General features: G+C 46.3%; 1 protein-coding gene across 1 annotated transcript; it reads left to right on the top strand.

Annotated features, from left to right (window-relative positions):
• Positions 1-2,488: 2,488 nt before the first annotated feature.
• On the top strand, positions 2,489-10,832 carry psmd5 (proteasome 26S subunit, non-ATPase 5; the record flags this gene model as incomplete). Its single annotated transcript, NM_001015983.2, is given in 10 exon segments — positions 2,489-2,671; positions 4,869-5,013; positions 5,198-5,311; positions 5,895-6,023; positions 7,152-7,261; positions 8,058-8,200; positions 8,294-8,485; positions 8,603-8,712; positions 9,780-9,920; positions 10,005-10,832. Coding segments are annotated over 10 exon segments (1,518 nt in total). The 3' UTR covers positions 10,263-10,832.
• Between the last annotated feature and the right edge of the window lie 1,553 nt (positions 10,833-12,385).

Here is a 12,385-nt window from a genome sequence, read left to right as displayed (position 1 = left end):
ACAGACGCTAAGCCTTTGCACTACAGCTTAAAAGCTCCGCTAGCCAAATGGTTTTAAGGGTCCCTGCTTGTACTTATTGCAGGCAGTCGGTGCGTGCCCAGGGACCGGCTGTAGGGGAAGCTGCTAAGAAAAGCCCCATTCATGGCGGAGCCCCGAGTACAGCGGAGCAATTCAGTTCCTGGCAGCCGACGTGTGAGTTATTGGTGGAGCTGTGAATATTTCCACTGGGTCGGGCACTGGAGACACGGCCGTGCCAATCCCATGTGCAAACACAGGGACAGCCACAGCATTCCTTACCCAGCCCATTCCACTGAATATGAGGGGGGTGCACTCATTAATGACATAGTGAGGCCTCTATGCTTACCAGGTGGGGTTAGTTCCCCTTTAATGCCAATATGATGAACCCCCATCAATTCCAGTGTTGGGCAACTCCCCTCTTCTTCAGCCTTATGGGAGTGAAGAAAATCAGGACAGTATCCCAGGCTGCTTTATTTATTTACTTTTTTTAAAGGACAAGTTGGCCCAGGGTTATGGGTGGTGGCTTTTGTAAGCTCTTTTGGGCAGGGCTCCCTTCCCCTCTTGTATCGGTTATCGATTGCTTTATATGTTACTCCTTGTAGATTGTAAGCTCTTTTGGGCAGGGCTCTCTTCCCCTCCTGTATCGGTTACTGATTGCTTTATATGTTACTCCTTGTAGAGTGTAAGCTCTTTTGGGCAGGGCTCTCTTCACCTCTTGTATCGGTTACTGATTGCTTTATATGTTACTCCTTGTAGAGTGTAAGCTCTTTTGGGCAGGGCTCTCTTCACCTCTTGTATCGGTTACTGATTGCTTTATATGTTACTCCTTGTAGAGTGTAAGCTCTTTTGGGCAGGGCTCTCTTCCCCTCCTGTATCGGTTACTGATTGCTTTATATGTTACTCCTTGTAGAGTGTAAGCTCTTTTGGGCAGGGCTCTCTTCCCCTCCTGTATCGGTTACTGATTGCTTTATATGTTACTCCTTGTAGAGTGTAAGCTCTTTTGGGCAGGGCTCTCTTCCCCTCCTGTATCGGTTACTGATTGCTTTATATGTTACTCCTTGTAGAGTGTAAGCTCTTTTGGGCAGGGCTCTCTTCCCCTCCTGTATCGGTTACTGATTGCTTTATATGTTACTCCTTGTAGAGTGTAAGCTCTTTTGGGCAGGGCTCTCTTCCCCTCCTGTATCGGTTACTGATTGCTTTATATGTTACTCCTTGTAGAGTGTAAGCTCTTTTGGGCAGGGCTCCCTTCCCCTCTTGTATCGGTTACTGATTGCTTTATATGTTACTCCTTGTAGAGTGTAAGCTCTTTTGGGCAGGGCTCTCTTCCCCTCCTGTATCGGTTACTGATTGCTTTATATGTTACTCCTTGTAGAGTGTAAGCTCTTTTGGGCAGGGCTCCCTTCCCCTCCTGTATCGGTTACTGATTGCTTTATATGTTACTCCTTGTAGAGTGTAAGCTCTTTTGGGCAGGGCTCCCTTCCCCTCTTGTATCGGTTACTGATTGCTTTATATGTTACTCCTTGTAGAGTGTAAGCTCTTTTGGGCAGGGCTCTCTTCCCCTCCTGTATCGGTTACTGATTGCTTTATATGTTACTCCTTGTAGAGTGTAAGCTCTTTTGGGCAGGGCTCCCTTCCCCTCCTGTATCGGTTACTGATTGCTTTATATGTTACTCCTTGTAGAGTGTAAGCTCTTTTGGGCAGGGCTCTCTTCCCCTCCTGTATCGGTTACTGATTGCTTTATATGTTACTCCTTGTAGAGTGTAAGCTCTTTTGGGCAGGGCTCCCTTCCCCTCTTGTATCGGTTATTGATTGCTTTATATGTTACTCCTTGTAGAGTGTAAGCTCTTTTGGGCAGGGCTCCCTTCCCCTCCTGTATCGGTTACTGATTGCTTTATATGTTACTCCTTGTAGAGTGTAAGCTCTTTTGGGCAGGGCTCCCTTCCCCTCCTGTATCGGTTACTGATTGCTTTATATGTTACTCCTTGTAGAGTGTAAGCTCTTTTGGGCAGGGCTCCCTTCCCCTCCTGTATCGGTTACTGATTGCTTTATATGTTACTCTGTATGCCCAATGTATGGAACCCACTTATTGTACAGCGCTGCGGGATATGTTGGCGCTTTATAAATAAATGTTAATGTAATGTAATGTGGCTTTAAAGTATTTTTAAAGGAAAATGAAACCTATCCTGTTAGCACTGGGCCCAGCTCCCCTCAACTAACTTTATTCCTTCTAATTTCTGTCACTGATTATTGTATAAGAGCAGTAAACGCTGAAATGGAGGCTGTCAGAGGATTCTGGGAGCTGTAGGCTAAGTAAAAGCTTGCTCATTATCCCTTCACTAGGCAGAAGCTTGACTACTCCCATCAGCCCCCTTTTGGCTTCACCGCTGACTGGAAGCGCTTCCGGGGATTGGCTCCCAGGTCTCGCCGTCTCCATAGCAACCGCCGCGATTACGCGATACCTGTCTCTTTCCCGCAAGATGGCGGCTCCCATAGAGGAGTTGGTGGCTTCCCTGACTGGGCCGGACCAGGAGCCCTTCGAGGCGCTACAGGCTCTGAAAACGGCGGTTCTGGCTCTGCCTATCAGCACCCTGAGGGAGAGGGTCCCGGAGCTCCGGCTGGGCGGGATATTCTCTCTCTTGAACGTAAATGACAGGTATGGGAAGTGGTCTGCCATACTCCTATTACTCTCCCATTGTTATTATACGGCTGCTCTGTGTAGTATCTGTAGCTATGGAGCGGCAGGGCCAATAGTAATGGGCTTAATAGGGTCTGGGAAGGCTTGTGCCAGGGTTGCCTAAGCTCCACCTCCTCACTTGCTGACAGCTACAATCTACCTGGGGTGCTGGGGGTTGTAGTTCAACCTTTTTCTTTTTGAGGTTGGTCAGTCCTATAAACAAAGTAACATGGAACTGGTATTGCATTTGGACAATAAAAGTGCAACTTATTGTAACCCCTAATTGGCTGTAAAACAGTCCAACCACGGCTAGTATAGGGTTAGAGCAGGGCCCCCCAAACTTTCTTACTCGGGAGCCACAGTCAAAGGTAAAAAGACTTGGGGAGCAACACAAGCACCATAAAAGTTCATGGAGGAGCCAAATAAGGGCTGTGATTGGCTATTAGGGGCCTCTATGCACCCTATCAGCTTACAGGGGGCTTTATTTGGTAGGAAATCTTGTTTTTATTCAACCAAAACTTGCCCCCAAGTCAGGAATTCAAAAATAACTCCATGGTTTGGGGGCACTGAGAGCAACATCCAAGGGGTTGGGGAGCAGCATGTTGCCCCTGAGCCACTGGTTGGGGATCACTGGGTTAGAGCATGGGGTACTCAGTCCTTCAGGATGGGCCTTTGCTATATGGAAGGAACCAGGGGTGTAGTGCAACTACAACTCCCTGTCGCTGTGTGCAGTGCAAATTAGCAATAATGGACGCTAGAAGGATCTTGCAGTTGAACAATAGAACTGGGTTTATTGTCAGAGACAAGTAGGAATGCAGGGTTAGATCAAATACATACAGATGGTATAGGATAGTATACTATGAGGACAGCAAAGAGAGCATTTATCCCACCTCCTTTAGAGTCTGGGCAGGGTAAATGCACCGGGTCAGCTTGGCACCCCTATGGAAGCAGTCTGGATAGATACCTCAGGCCTCAGGTTGAATACCATTAGCTTTAAGAGTCCTACAGCCGACTGTGGATTAGGGTTTAGATACTGCCTGTCTCCTATGTCTTAACCGTGGCCCTATGCTGAGGCAACAGTGCCTGTATGGAAGGGTACTTCCAGCTACTTTCCTTGGTGGAGCCAAAACTGCTCTTGCTTCCTTCCCTCTCTATCAGAAAGTGCTCAACAAGAGTAACTATCTAAATGGTCCTCGTTCACGGGGTCCCCGACTTCCCTAGCGTATAAGATGGTGACTCTAGGGCAATAATGGCTTTACTGGGGCCTTGTTGATCCCAGGCTCAATGGACCTTCACCTGAGACATAGAGGCAGCCAAAGAGGAAGACCCACCCATTTCTAAACACTATATTGGAGTGCAAAGGGAAAGTTCAACCAAATAACCAAGTGCAAAGGATAAAATGGGAACATGGGTCTTTGCCCAGTAACAGCATAAACTAGGACGTTATAGGGTTTAAAGCCATAGGGGCATATTAATCCTATGGGTCCCTACATTATTTTCCACATGCCCCCCCCATTCCTAAACTTGTTGCACCCTATGGGTAGGTACCACTGCTGCCTAACCCTACTTCCACCCCTGGCCCAAGTTTATTGGATCCTGCAAAATCTGTATCTGCCCTGGGCCCCAGCTCCAGTGGTTACAGTAACCCTGACAGTTCATTATAGTAAGAGTTGCCCCCTGTTTAAGGGGCTTTTAGTTTCAGTCAGTCTCCTATGAAACAGGACACTCTATACCAGTAAAGCAGGGGTCTTTAAACTACGGCCCCTGGGCCGGATCCGCCCCCTCAGGGTAATTTACCCGCTGCGTCCTTACCCCTGGCAGTGGAGAGAGAGGACTCAGCGGGACAGGGGAGCTGCGACGGAGGACGGACATCACGAGGACTCTGCGTTGAGTGGGAGGGCGGAGCTGGGTAGATGGATGGAGTGGGGGGGGAGCTGGAAAAGGTAGGAATCAACGGGCAGAGGGAAGACTCAGCAGACGGCCGGAGGGTGGATAGATGGAGCGCGGGAGCGGGGTGCTGGAAGAGAATGCAGGAGTGGCCACAGTTTGACGTGGGGGGTTGGTGGTGGTCCAACCCCCCACAGTCTGAGTGGGAGGTGGGTTTGAGGACCCCTGCAGTAAAGTATTTGAGCAGGCTTTACAATTGGCTTACAGTTTTGAATTCTTCCTTTTCCAGGGAGCAGATTGCTCTGTGTGTTGTGATATTGGAGCGGTTCCTCCAGGCCTTGGAGCCAGTTGACATCGCCAGAAATTATAAGGAGGAGCTTCAAAGAGGGCTTTACCACCCCGACGATTCTGTCAAGATCCTCGCCATAACCCAGGTACCAGTCAGCCGCTTACCTGCTTCCAGCTATCATAGCCCATAGCGGCCATTTTCTATTACTGGCACCCAGCCTGGGTCTCATTTCTCAATGGTATCAGCAAGGGAGTCGTATGTAGAATTACTGCCATGTTTATGTGTGATGCCCAGACCAATAATTACGTATCTTATCTATTTCTGTGCAGGTGGGGAGGATCGTGGAATGTTCCGCGGCGTTGGCTGAAATTTTCAACAACCTGGAGCTGCTCAAACAGATAATCCTGAGCATTGGAGGAGACAAGTTGTCCGTGGCTAAGGAGGTGAGAGGGTGGCTCTATATGATAGCCAAGCATTTTAGTCTATAATATACTTACCTTAAAGGTGAACCACCCCTTTGATATCCAGTAATGCAGGTATGTGACCTGCATTGATAGAGATAAAGGTGTAGTTGACCTTTAGGGTTATAGATAGAATGTCCGGTTCTTTTAATAGGTCTTCATTTATTGTTGTTTTTAATTGTTTGCCTCCGTCTCCTGACACTTTCCAGCTTTTAGACAGGGGTCACTGACCCTAGCACCCAAAAACCTATTGTTCTGGGAAGCTACAATATTATTATCATTTATTATGACTTCTTATTCTGCTCACACCCTCTCCTATTTATCTTTCAGTCTTTCATTCGCACCACTTCCTGGTTGCTAGGGTAATTTGGACCCTAGAAACCAGACTGCTTATGAAATTAAGGAGCAACTGCAAATGTTTTTTTAGAATATAACTCTCTACATCATGCCAATTGATAATTTAAAGGTGAACTAATCCTTTAAAGGTAATAATGACAAGATTGGGTAAATTGGGTTTAATTAATTTCCTAAAAATAAAATTATCTTTCCCCCCTCTTTCTCTTAGGCAATTAAATCAATTTCAAAAATAGCTCAGACCACATCTGGCTTAGATGTACTGTTCAGCAGCAACTTATTGACCGAACTTAAGAATGTCATGGCAATTAGCGACATTGTGCGGTATCGTGTATATGAGGTGAGAAGAAAGATAATGTTCTGATAATATTATTGTAATAACTGAATATAATGGTGAAAGTATAGTTAGTCTGCCCAGAACATCCCTTCTCTGTATATTTGTATTTATACATATGGGAGGGAGGTGCCATAGTGTTTCCCTTAGACAGTACAGTATGGGGGTACAGCTTATTGTGTGCCCAGAACATCCCTTCTCTGTATATTTGTATTTATACATATGGGAGGGAGGTGCCATAGTGTTTCCCTTAGACAGTACAGTATGGGGGTACAGCTTATTGTGTGCCCAGAACATTCCTTCTCTGTATATTTGTATTTATACATATGGGTAGGAGGTGCCATATTGTTTCTCTTAGACAGTACAGTATGGGGGTACAGCTTATTGTGTGCCCAGAACATTCCTTCTCTGTATATTTGTATTTATAGATATGGGAGGGAGGTGCCATAGTGTTTCCCTTAGACAGTACAGTATGGGGGTACAGCTTATTGTGTGCCCAGAACATTCCTTCTCTGTATATTTGTATTTATACATATGGGAGGGAGGTGCCATAGTGTTTCCCTTAGACAGTACAGTATGGGGGTACAGCTTATTGTGTGCCCAGAATATTCTTTCTTTGTATATTTGTATTTATACATATGGGAGGGAGGTGCCATAGTGTTTCCCTTAGACAGTACAGTATGGGGGTACAGCTTATTGTGTGCCCAGAGCATTCCTTCTCTGTATATTTGTATTTATACATATGGGAGGGAGGTGCCATAGTGTTTCCCTTAGACAGTACAATATGAGGGTACAGCTTATTGTGTGCCCAGAACATTCCTTCTCTGTATATTTGTATTTATACATATGGGAGGGTGGTGCCATAGTGTTTCCCTTAGACAGTACAGTATGGGGGTACAGCTTATTATGTGCCCAGAACATTCCTTCTCTGTATATTTGTATTTATACATATGGGTAGGAGGTGCCATAGTGTTTCCCTTAGACAGTACAGTATGATGATATACCTCAGCTATACCTTCATGTATTGCAGCTCCCACCCACACCTATAAATACAGAGGAAACCATTTTGTGTGCACAAATGTGATTACAACCATATACTTATATAACCATTTTTATTCTGTTAATTCTTTTCAGTTGGTGGTGGAGATCTCCTCTGTGTCTGCAGAGTCGCTGGGGTACTGTGTAACCAGTGGGTTAGTCCCTCAGCTGCTGGAAGAGTTAACTGGGGATGATGTATTGATCAGGTAAGTGCAGCCTGCTGCCGTTTGTATATACATTCTCATATCATTCAACCTGCTCTCTTCCTCTATGGCAGCACCCCCACATTCACCATAATCTAAACCATTGGAGGTCCCTGTTTGTAGTCTGTGTACCCTATATTCTCCCATGAACATGTACACGCCCACAGCAACATCTAAACACCGTCTCCAACACAGATGATAGAGCTTTATACGATGTAAGCCCTAATAATAGCAAAATGAGCTTTCTGCATTCAGGGAATTATAAGTATAGTAACCCTTTAAATAACCGCACATAAATTCAGCCCTAATTTCTATATCCTTACACGTGTTCATATGACTCCCAGGTCTAAAGGCAGATCCGCTCTCTTGGCGATGTCGCCAAGCGAGCGGATCTTCTCCCGATATCCCCACCTACGGGTGGGCGATATCGGGAGAATCCAGGATAATTCGATCAAATTATAACGATGGGCATAGCAAAAGTCGGTCCGGGGACCGCATCAACGAGCCGATGTGGTCCCCGATCCGACTAGATTTTCTAACCTGCCCGATCGAGATCTGCCCGATTTCAGGCCAGATATCGGTCGGGCAGGCCCGTTGGTAGTGCCCATACACGGGCCGATTAGCTGCCGAATTGGTCTAAGGGACCGATATCGGCAGCTAGAATCGGCCCGTGTATGGGCACCTTTAGTGTGGAATCTACATGTGATGCAGAGACCCTGTGTTTGTTGCTTTAATCCCTTCAGCTTTATTGTGTATAAAGGGCAAGTAAACTGCTGGTTGATCATGTTCTTCCCCTTAGAGTCACCTGCACGGAAATGGTAACATCCTTGGCCACCACTCTGCACGGGCGCCAGTATCTGGCACAGCAAGGAATCATTGATAAAATATCCAACATGATTCTTGGGGCCGACTCAGATCCCTTCTCCGGATTCTATTTGCCAGGTATGACCCCCTCCCCCATCCCTATCTCTGCCAGTTATATGCCACGGCGAACGTATGACTAGAGTAGTATAAACGGTATTATTCTTTCTGCAGGGTTGGTGAAGTTTTTCGGTAACCTCGCTGTGGTGGACAGCCCGCAGCAGATCTGTGAGCACTATCCGGCGTTCCTCCAGAAAGTCTTCGATATGGCAGAAGGCCAAGACGTCACCATGCTGGGAGTAGCTGTAGACACACTCGGAATCCTGGGCTCTAATCTGGAAGGGAAGCAAGTTCTGCAGAAGACAGGTTGGTGGTTCATTTTAAGCACAGGGTAACTGTGGAGTCAGTTCACACTACAGCTGAGTGGGGCATGTACCCAAGGGTATTCTATATTTTATTACTGTTATTGCTTTTCACTCTAAGGGAGTAAGTTTCAAACCATTCTGAAGAGGATTGGACACCATGCCAAAAACTCCTCCACTGAAATGAGGGTGCGGTGCCTGGATGCCTTATCCTCTCTCTTCTACCTCCCAGTAAGTATGTGTTGCTCCTGCTGCTGTTAGAATTCCCCCCCCCCCCAGCAGCCGATCAGCAGAACAATGGGAAGGGAGCAAGATAGCAGCTCCCAGTAGGTATCAGAATAACACTCAATAGTAAGAAATCCAAGTCCGGCTTGGGACTCCTCCAGTTACATGGGAGTAGGAGAAACAATAGGTTAGGTGAAAGCAGTTCTAATGTGTAGCGCCGGCTCCTTCTGAAAGCTCAGACTCAGGCACACTTTACTGCTGCGCTGCAAGTTGGAGTGATATCCCCCCCGCCCCTCACACCCAGCAGCCGATCAGCAGAACAATGGGAAGGGAGCAAGATAGCAGCTCCCAGTAGGTATCAGAATAGCACTCAATAGTAAGAAATCCAAGTCCGGCTTGGGACTCCTCCAGTTACATGGGAGTAGGAGAAACAATAGGTTAGCTGAAAGCAGTTCTAATGTGTAGCGCTGGCTGAAAGCTCAGACTCAGGCACAATGCACTGAGATGGCGCCTACACACCAATATTACAGCTACAAATACATTTGTTGGCTCAAGAATAAAATGTTAAATGGCAGAGGGAATTATTTGCTGTGTAACAGTGTTATTTAGAAATAAGTGCCCCATGAAAACCATGACAGTATCCATTTTAACTACATTAAATTCTTGTGCCTGGGAGCTTACAATTCCATTCACAGAATGGGAGGCATGCAGTCTGTATTCCATGGGCCGGGATGTCAGAATCAATTTTTTATTTTTAAAGGGGAACGTAAACCTAAAATAGTTGCTGCTTGCATTTTCTGCCTTGTTTATGAACAAAGCCAGATAATATTAGTCTCATTTTGGCAAAGTATCACCACTATAGAGTGCCCAAATTCCAGGGTACTTGCGGGAGCAATAATTGTTTCTGTATTCACTGATACCCCTATAAGCTCCAGTATTAGCATCAGTGTTCCTAGGTCATCACCTTAGCACACACCATTGAATCCATAAATTAGATTGTAAGCTCTTGTTAGCAGGGCCCTCCCCATTATACTTTCCAATTCTATATAAATAAATGTGTCTCTCTTTCTCAGGAAGACTGCCACACAGAGGATCTTTTAGCCATGGCCAGAACGTGGTTTCATTCGTTATCAGCCCAGCCAATGGATCTCTTCCGAAGCATTGCCAGCCAGCCATTCCCTGAGCTGCACTGCGGGGCCTTGAAAGTCTTCACTGTAAGTTTCCGTAGGGCTGTATTTACTCGCGGCACATCAGGGCCCTTTTTCACGTCTCATGTTTATGTTTGTATTTATTTCAAGGCCATTGCCAACCAGTCGTGGGCGCAGAAGCTGATGATCGAAAGCCCCGGCTTTATAGAATACGTTGTCGATCGAACCGTCGACCCCGACAAGGATTCCAAGGACGCCAAATTCGCACTGGTGAAAGCACTCGCCGGCTCCAAAACCGTTGCAGCCACGATGGGGAACCCGCATTACCTGATGCTGCGCGCCTACCTCCGGGAGGGCCCGTACTACATTAAGGCCGTCTCTTCTGTGGCCGTCGAAGGGGCTGAGTAGAAGATGCTGGAGAAGAATATTTGCACTATGCTGGGAACCAATCAAACGTGGTGCTTGGAGCAGCCTGAACCACCATGGAAGATGGGTGACCAAAGGAGCGCTTCTTTTTGCTACAGAAAAGGCCTGTAACTTCCATTGTGCCTGTTAGTCGGCTTAGTAAATGCTGGATGTTCTGGTGACAAACTGATTGCTAGCTCTTCGTATTCTCAAGTTGCTTATTATGTAAGGTGAGCAGATGTTTGTATGAGTGCCTAGTGCTTTGCTAGAGACTCCATTTGCCCTGTTCCATCTGCCAATGAGCTTCTCCATAGTATTTGAAAGGGGTGTACGATATGCCAGTACAGTTGCAGGTATAGGGTACTGTTAGCACAGACCATTGCTTATTTCTATACCTAGAGATGGGAGGTGCCATATTGTTTTAATTAGACGGGTATATGTCTAAGGAAAACAGTATGGCAGTTCCCACCTATGTGTATAAAGAGAAATAATGTGCTTTGTACACAATAATCTGTACCTCCATACTGAATGTTACTGGGTATTTTAGCGAAATAAATCATATCAATGACATTATCCTCTTATGGTGTTTACATTTAGAGTAAAATGGGTGCTTTGGGTGCTGATATGCTCAGGACATGCAGTGGTATATTCCATGGGTCTATATTTTTTGAATCTGCATGCTGGCTGTTTAAGGGTGAAGACACACAAAGCTACTAGTAGCAGCTGCTTGTCACAGCTACTAAAACAGACAATACTGATCATTTACTGATAATTGTCTCTACGTGTGTTTTAGTAGAGGCAAATCTCAGTATTGTCTATGGCAGGGGATTTTCTAGCGTTTAGTATCTGTGACAAGTAGCTGCTACTAAGTAGCTCTGTGTGTCTTCACCCTAAAAAGCTCTCCCTACCTGGAGATGCAGATTGTAAACAGGAAATAGTAGAAAAAAAGGCTGAATTTAGGTTTTTCCTATTTTGGCCTGGGTTTTTCACCCTCCGGGTGTAGCTAAACTACAGCTTCCAGCGTCCCAGTTAGCTGAGAGTTAGGGCTCTGGCACACAGGGAGATTAGTCGCCCGCGACAAATCTCCCTGTTCGCAGGCGACTAATCTCCCCGAGTTGCCATCAGTTGGCATCCCACCGCGACAATGTAAGTCGCCAGTGGGATGGCACACGCGGCGGCGCGATTTCGGCAAATCGGCGAAAATGCCTCGCAAGGCAACTTCGGCAATTTGCCGAAATCGCCTGTGCAGCATGTGCCATCCCACCGGCGACTTACATGTTCGCCGGTGGGATGGCAACTGATGGCAACTCGGGGAGATTAGTCACCCGCAAACAGGTAGATTTGTCGCGGGCGGCTAATCTCCCCGTGTGCCAGAGCCCTTATAGTCGGAAATGCAGATATAAGTCCAATTACTCTGCCCCACGCCCTAGAGATCTGGCATTTGGTTCTGAATATCAGAAAGCAGAGACCCCCCACTGTTGTGACCCGGCCCCTAGACACATACAGGCACTTAGCAGTAGATTGTAAGCTCTGTTTGGGCAGGGACTTGATCTACACAGGAGCACACACGTCTGTTGCCGCTGTTTGTTAATAAAGTTGACTTTGACTTGATTGGTATCTGTTGTATAACTGCATCCCGGGCAGGCTCATATTGCCTTGCAGGACTATATGGGGAATAGTACACTCAGTACAGAACACGCATGGCTGCAGGTAAGTCTCTTATTCTTTATTTCATAACAAAAATACTCTTTAGTTATCTTAAATGTGTCCTAGGGGTGGATTGTTAGAGCAGCACTATACCCTCTTCTCTATATTTCCCTTTTGATTATTTCTAATGGTATTGTGTAGGCCAGTGTATAATGGGTTTCCTTTTGCTTGCAGTTTCAGCCTTATTGGGAACAGCCCCCTAAGTTTGCTCATAGCCTGTACAGAGAGATACCATAAAACTATGGCACATAGGGATTCCCCTGTACTAAGCACAATTCAGCAGGAACAGCCCCCTAAGTTTGCTCATAGCCTGTACAGAGAGATACCATAAAACTATGGCAGCATAGGGATTCCCCTGTACTAAGCACAATTCAGCAGGAACAGCCCCCTAAGTTTGCTCATAGCCTGTACAGAGAGGT

The sequence above is a fragment of the Xenopus tropicalis genome, chromosome 8, assembly GCF_000004195.4.
Source record: "Xenopus tropicalis strain Nigerian chromosome 8, UCB_Xtro_10.0, whole genome shotgun sequence".
Taxonomy (NCBI): domain Eukaryota; kingdom Metazoa; phylum Chordata; class Amphibia; order Anura; family Pipidae; genus Xenopus; species Xenopus tropicalis.
The sequence above is the reverse complement of the archived record's forward strand: the minus strand, read 5'-3'. Positions and strand labels throughout refer to the sequence as shown.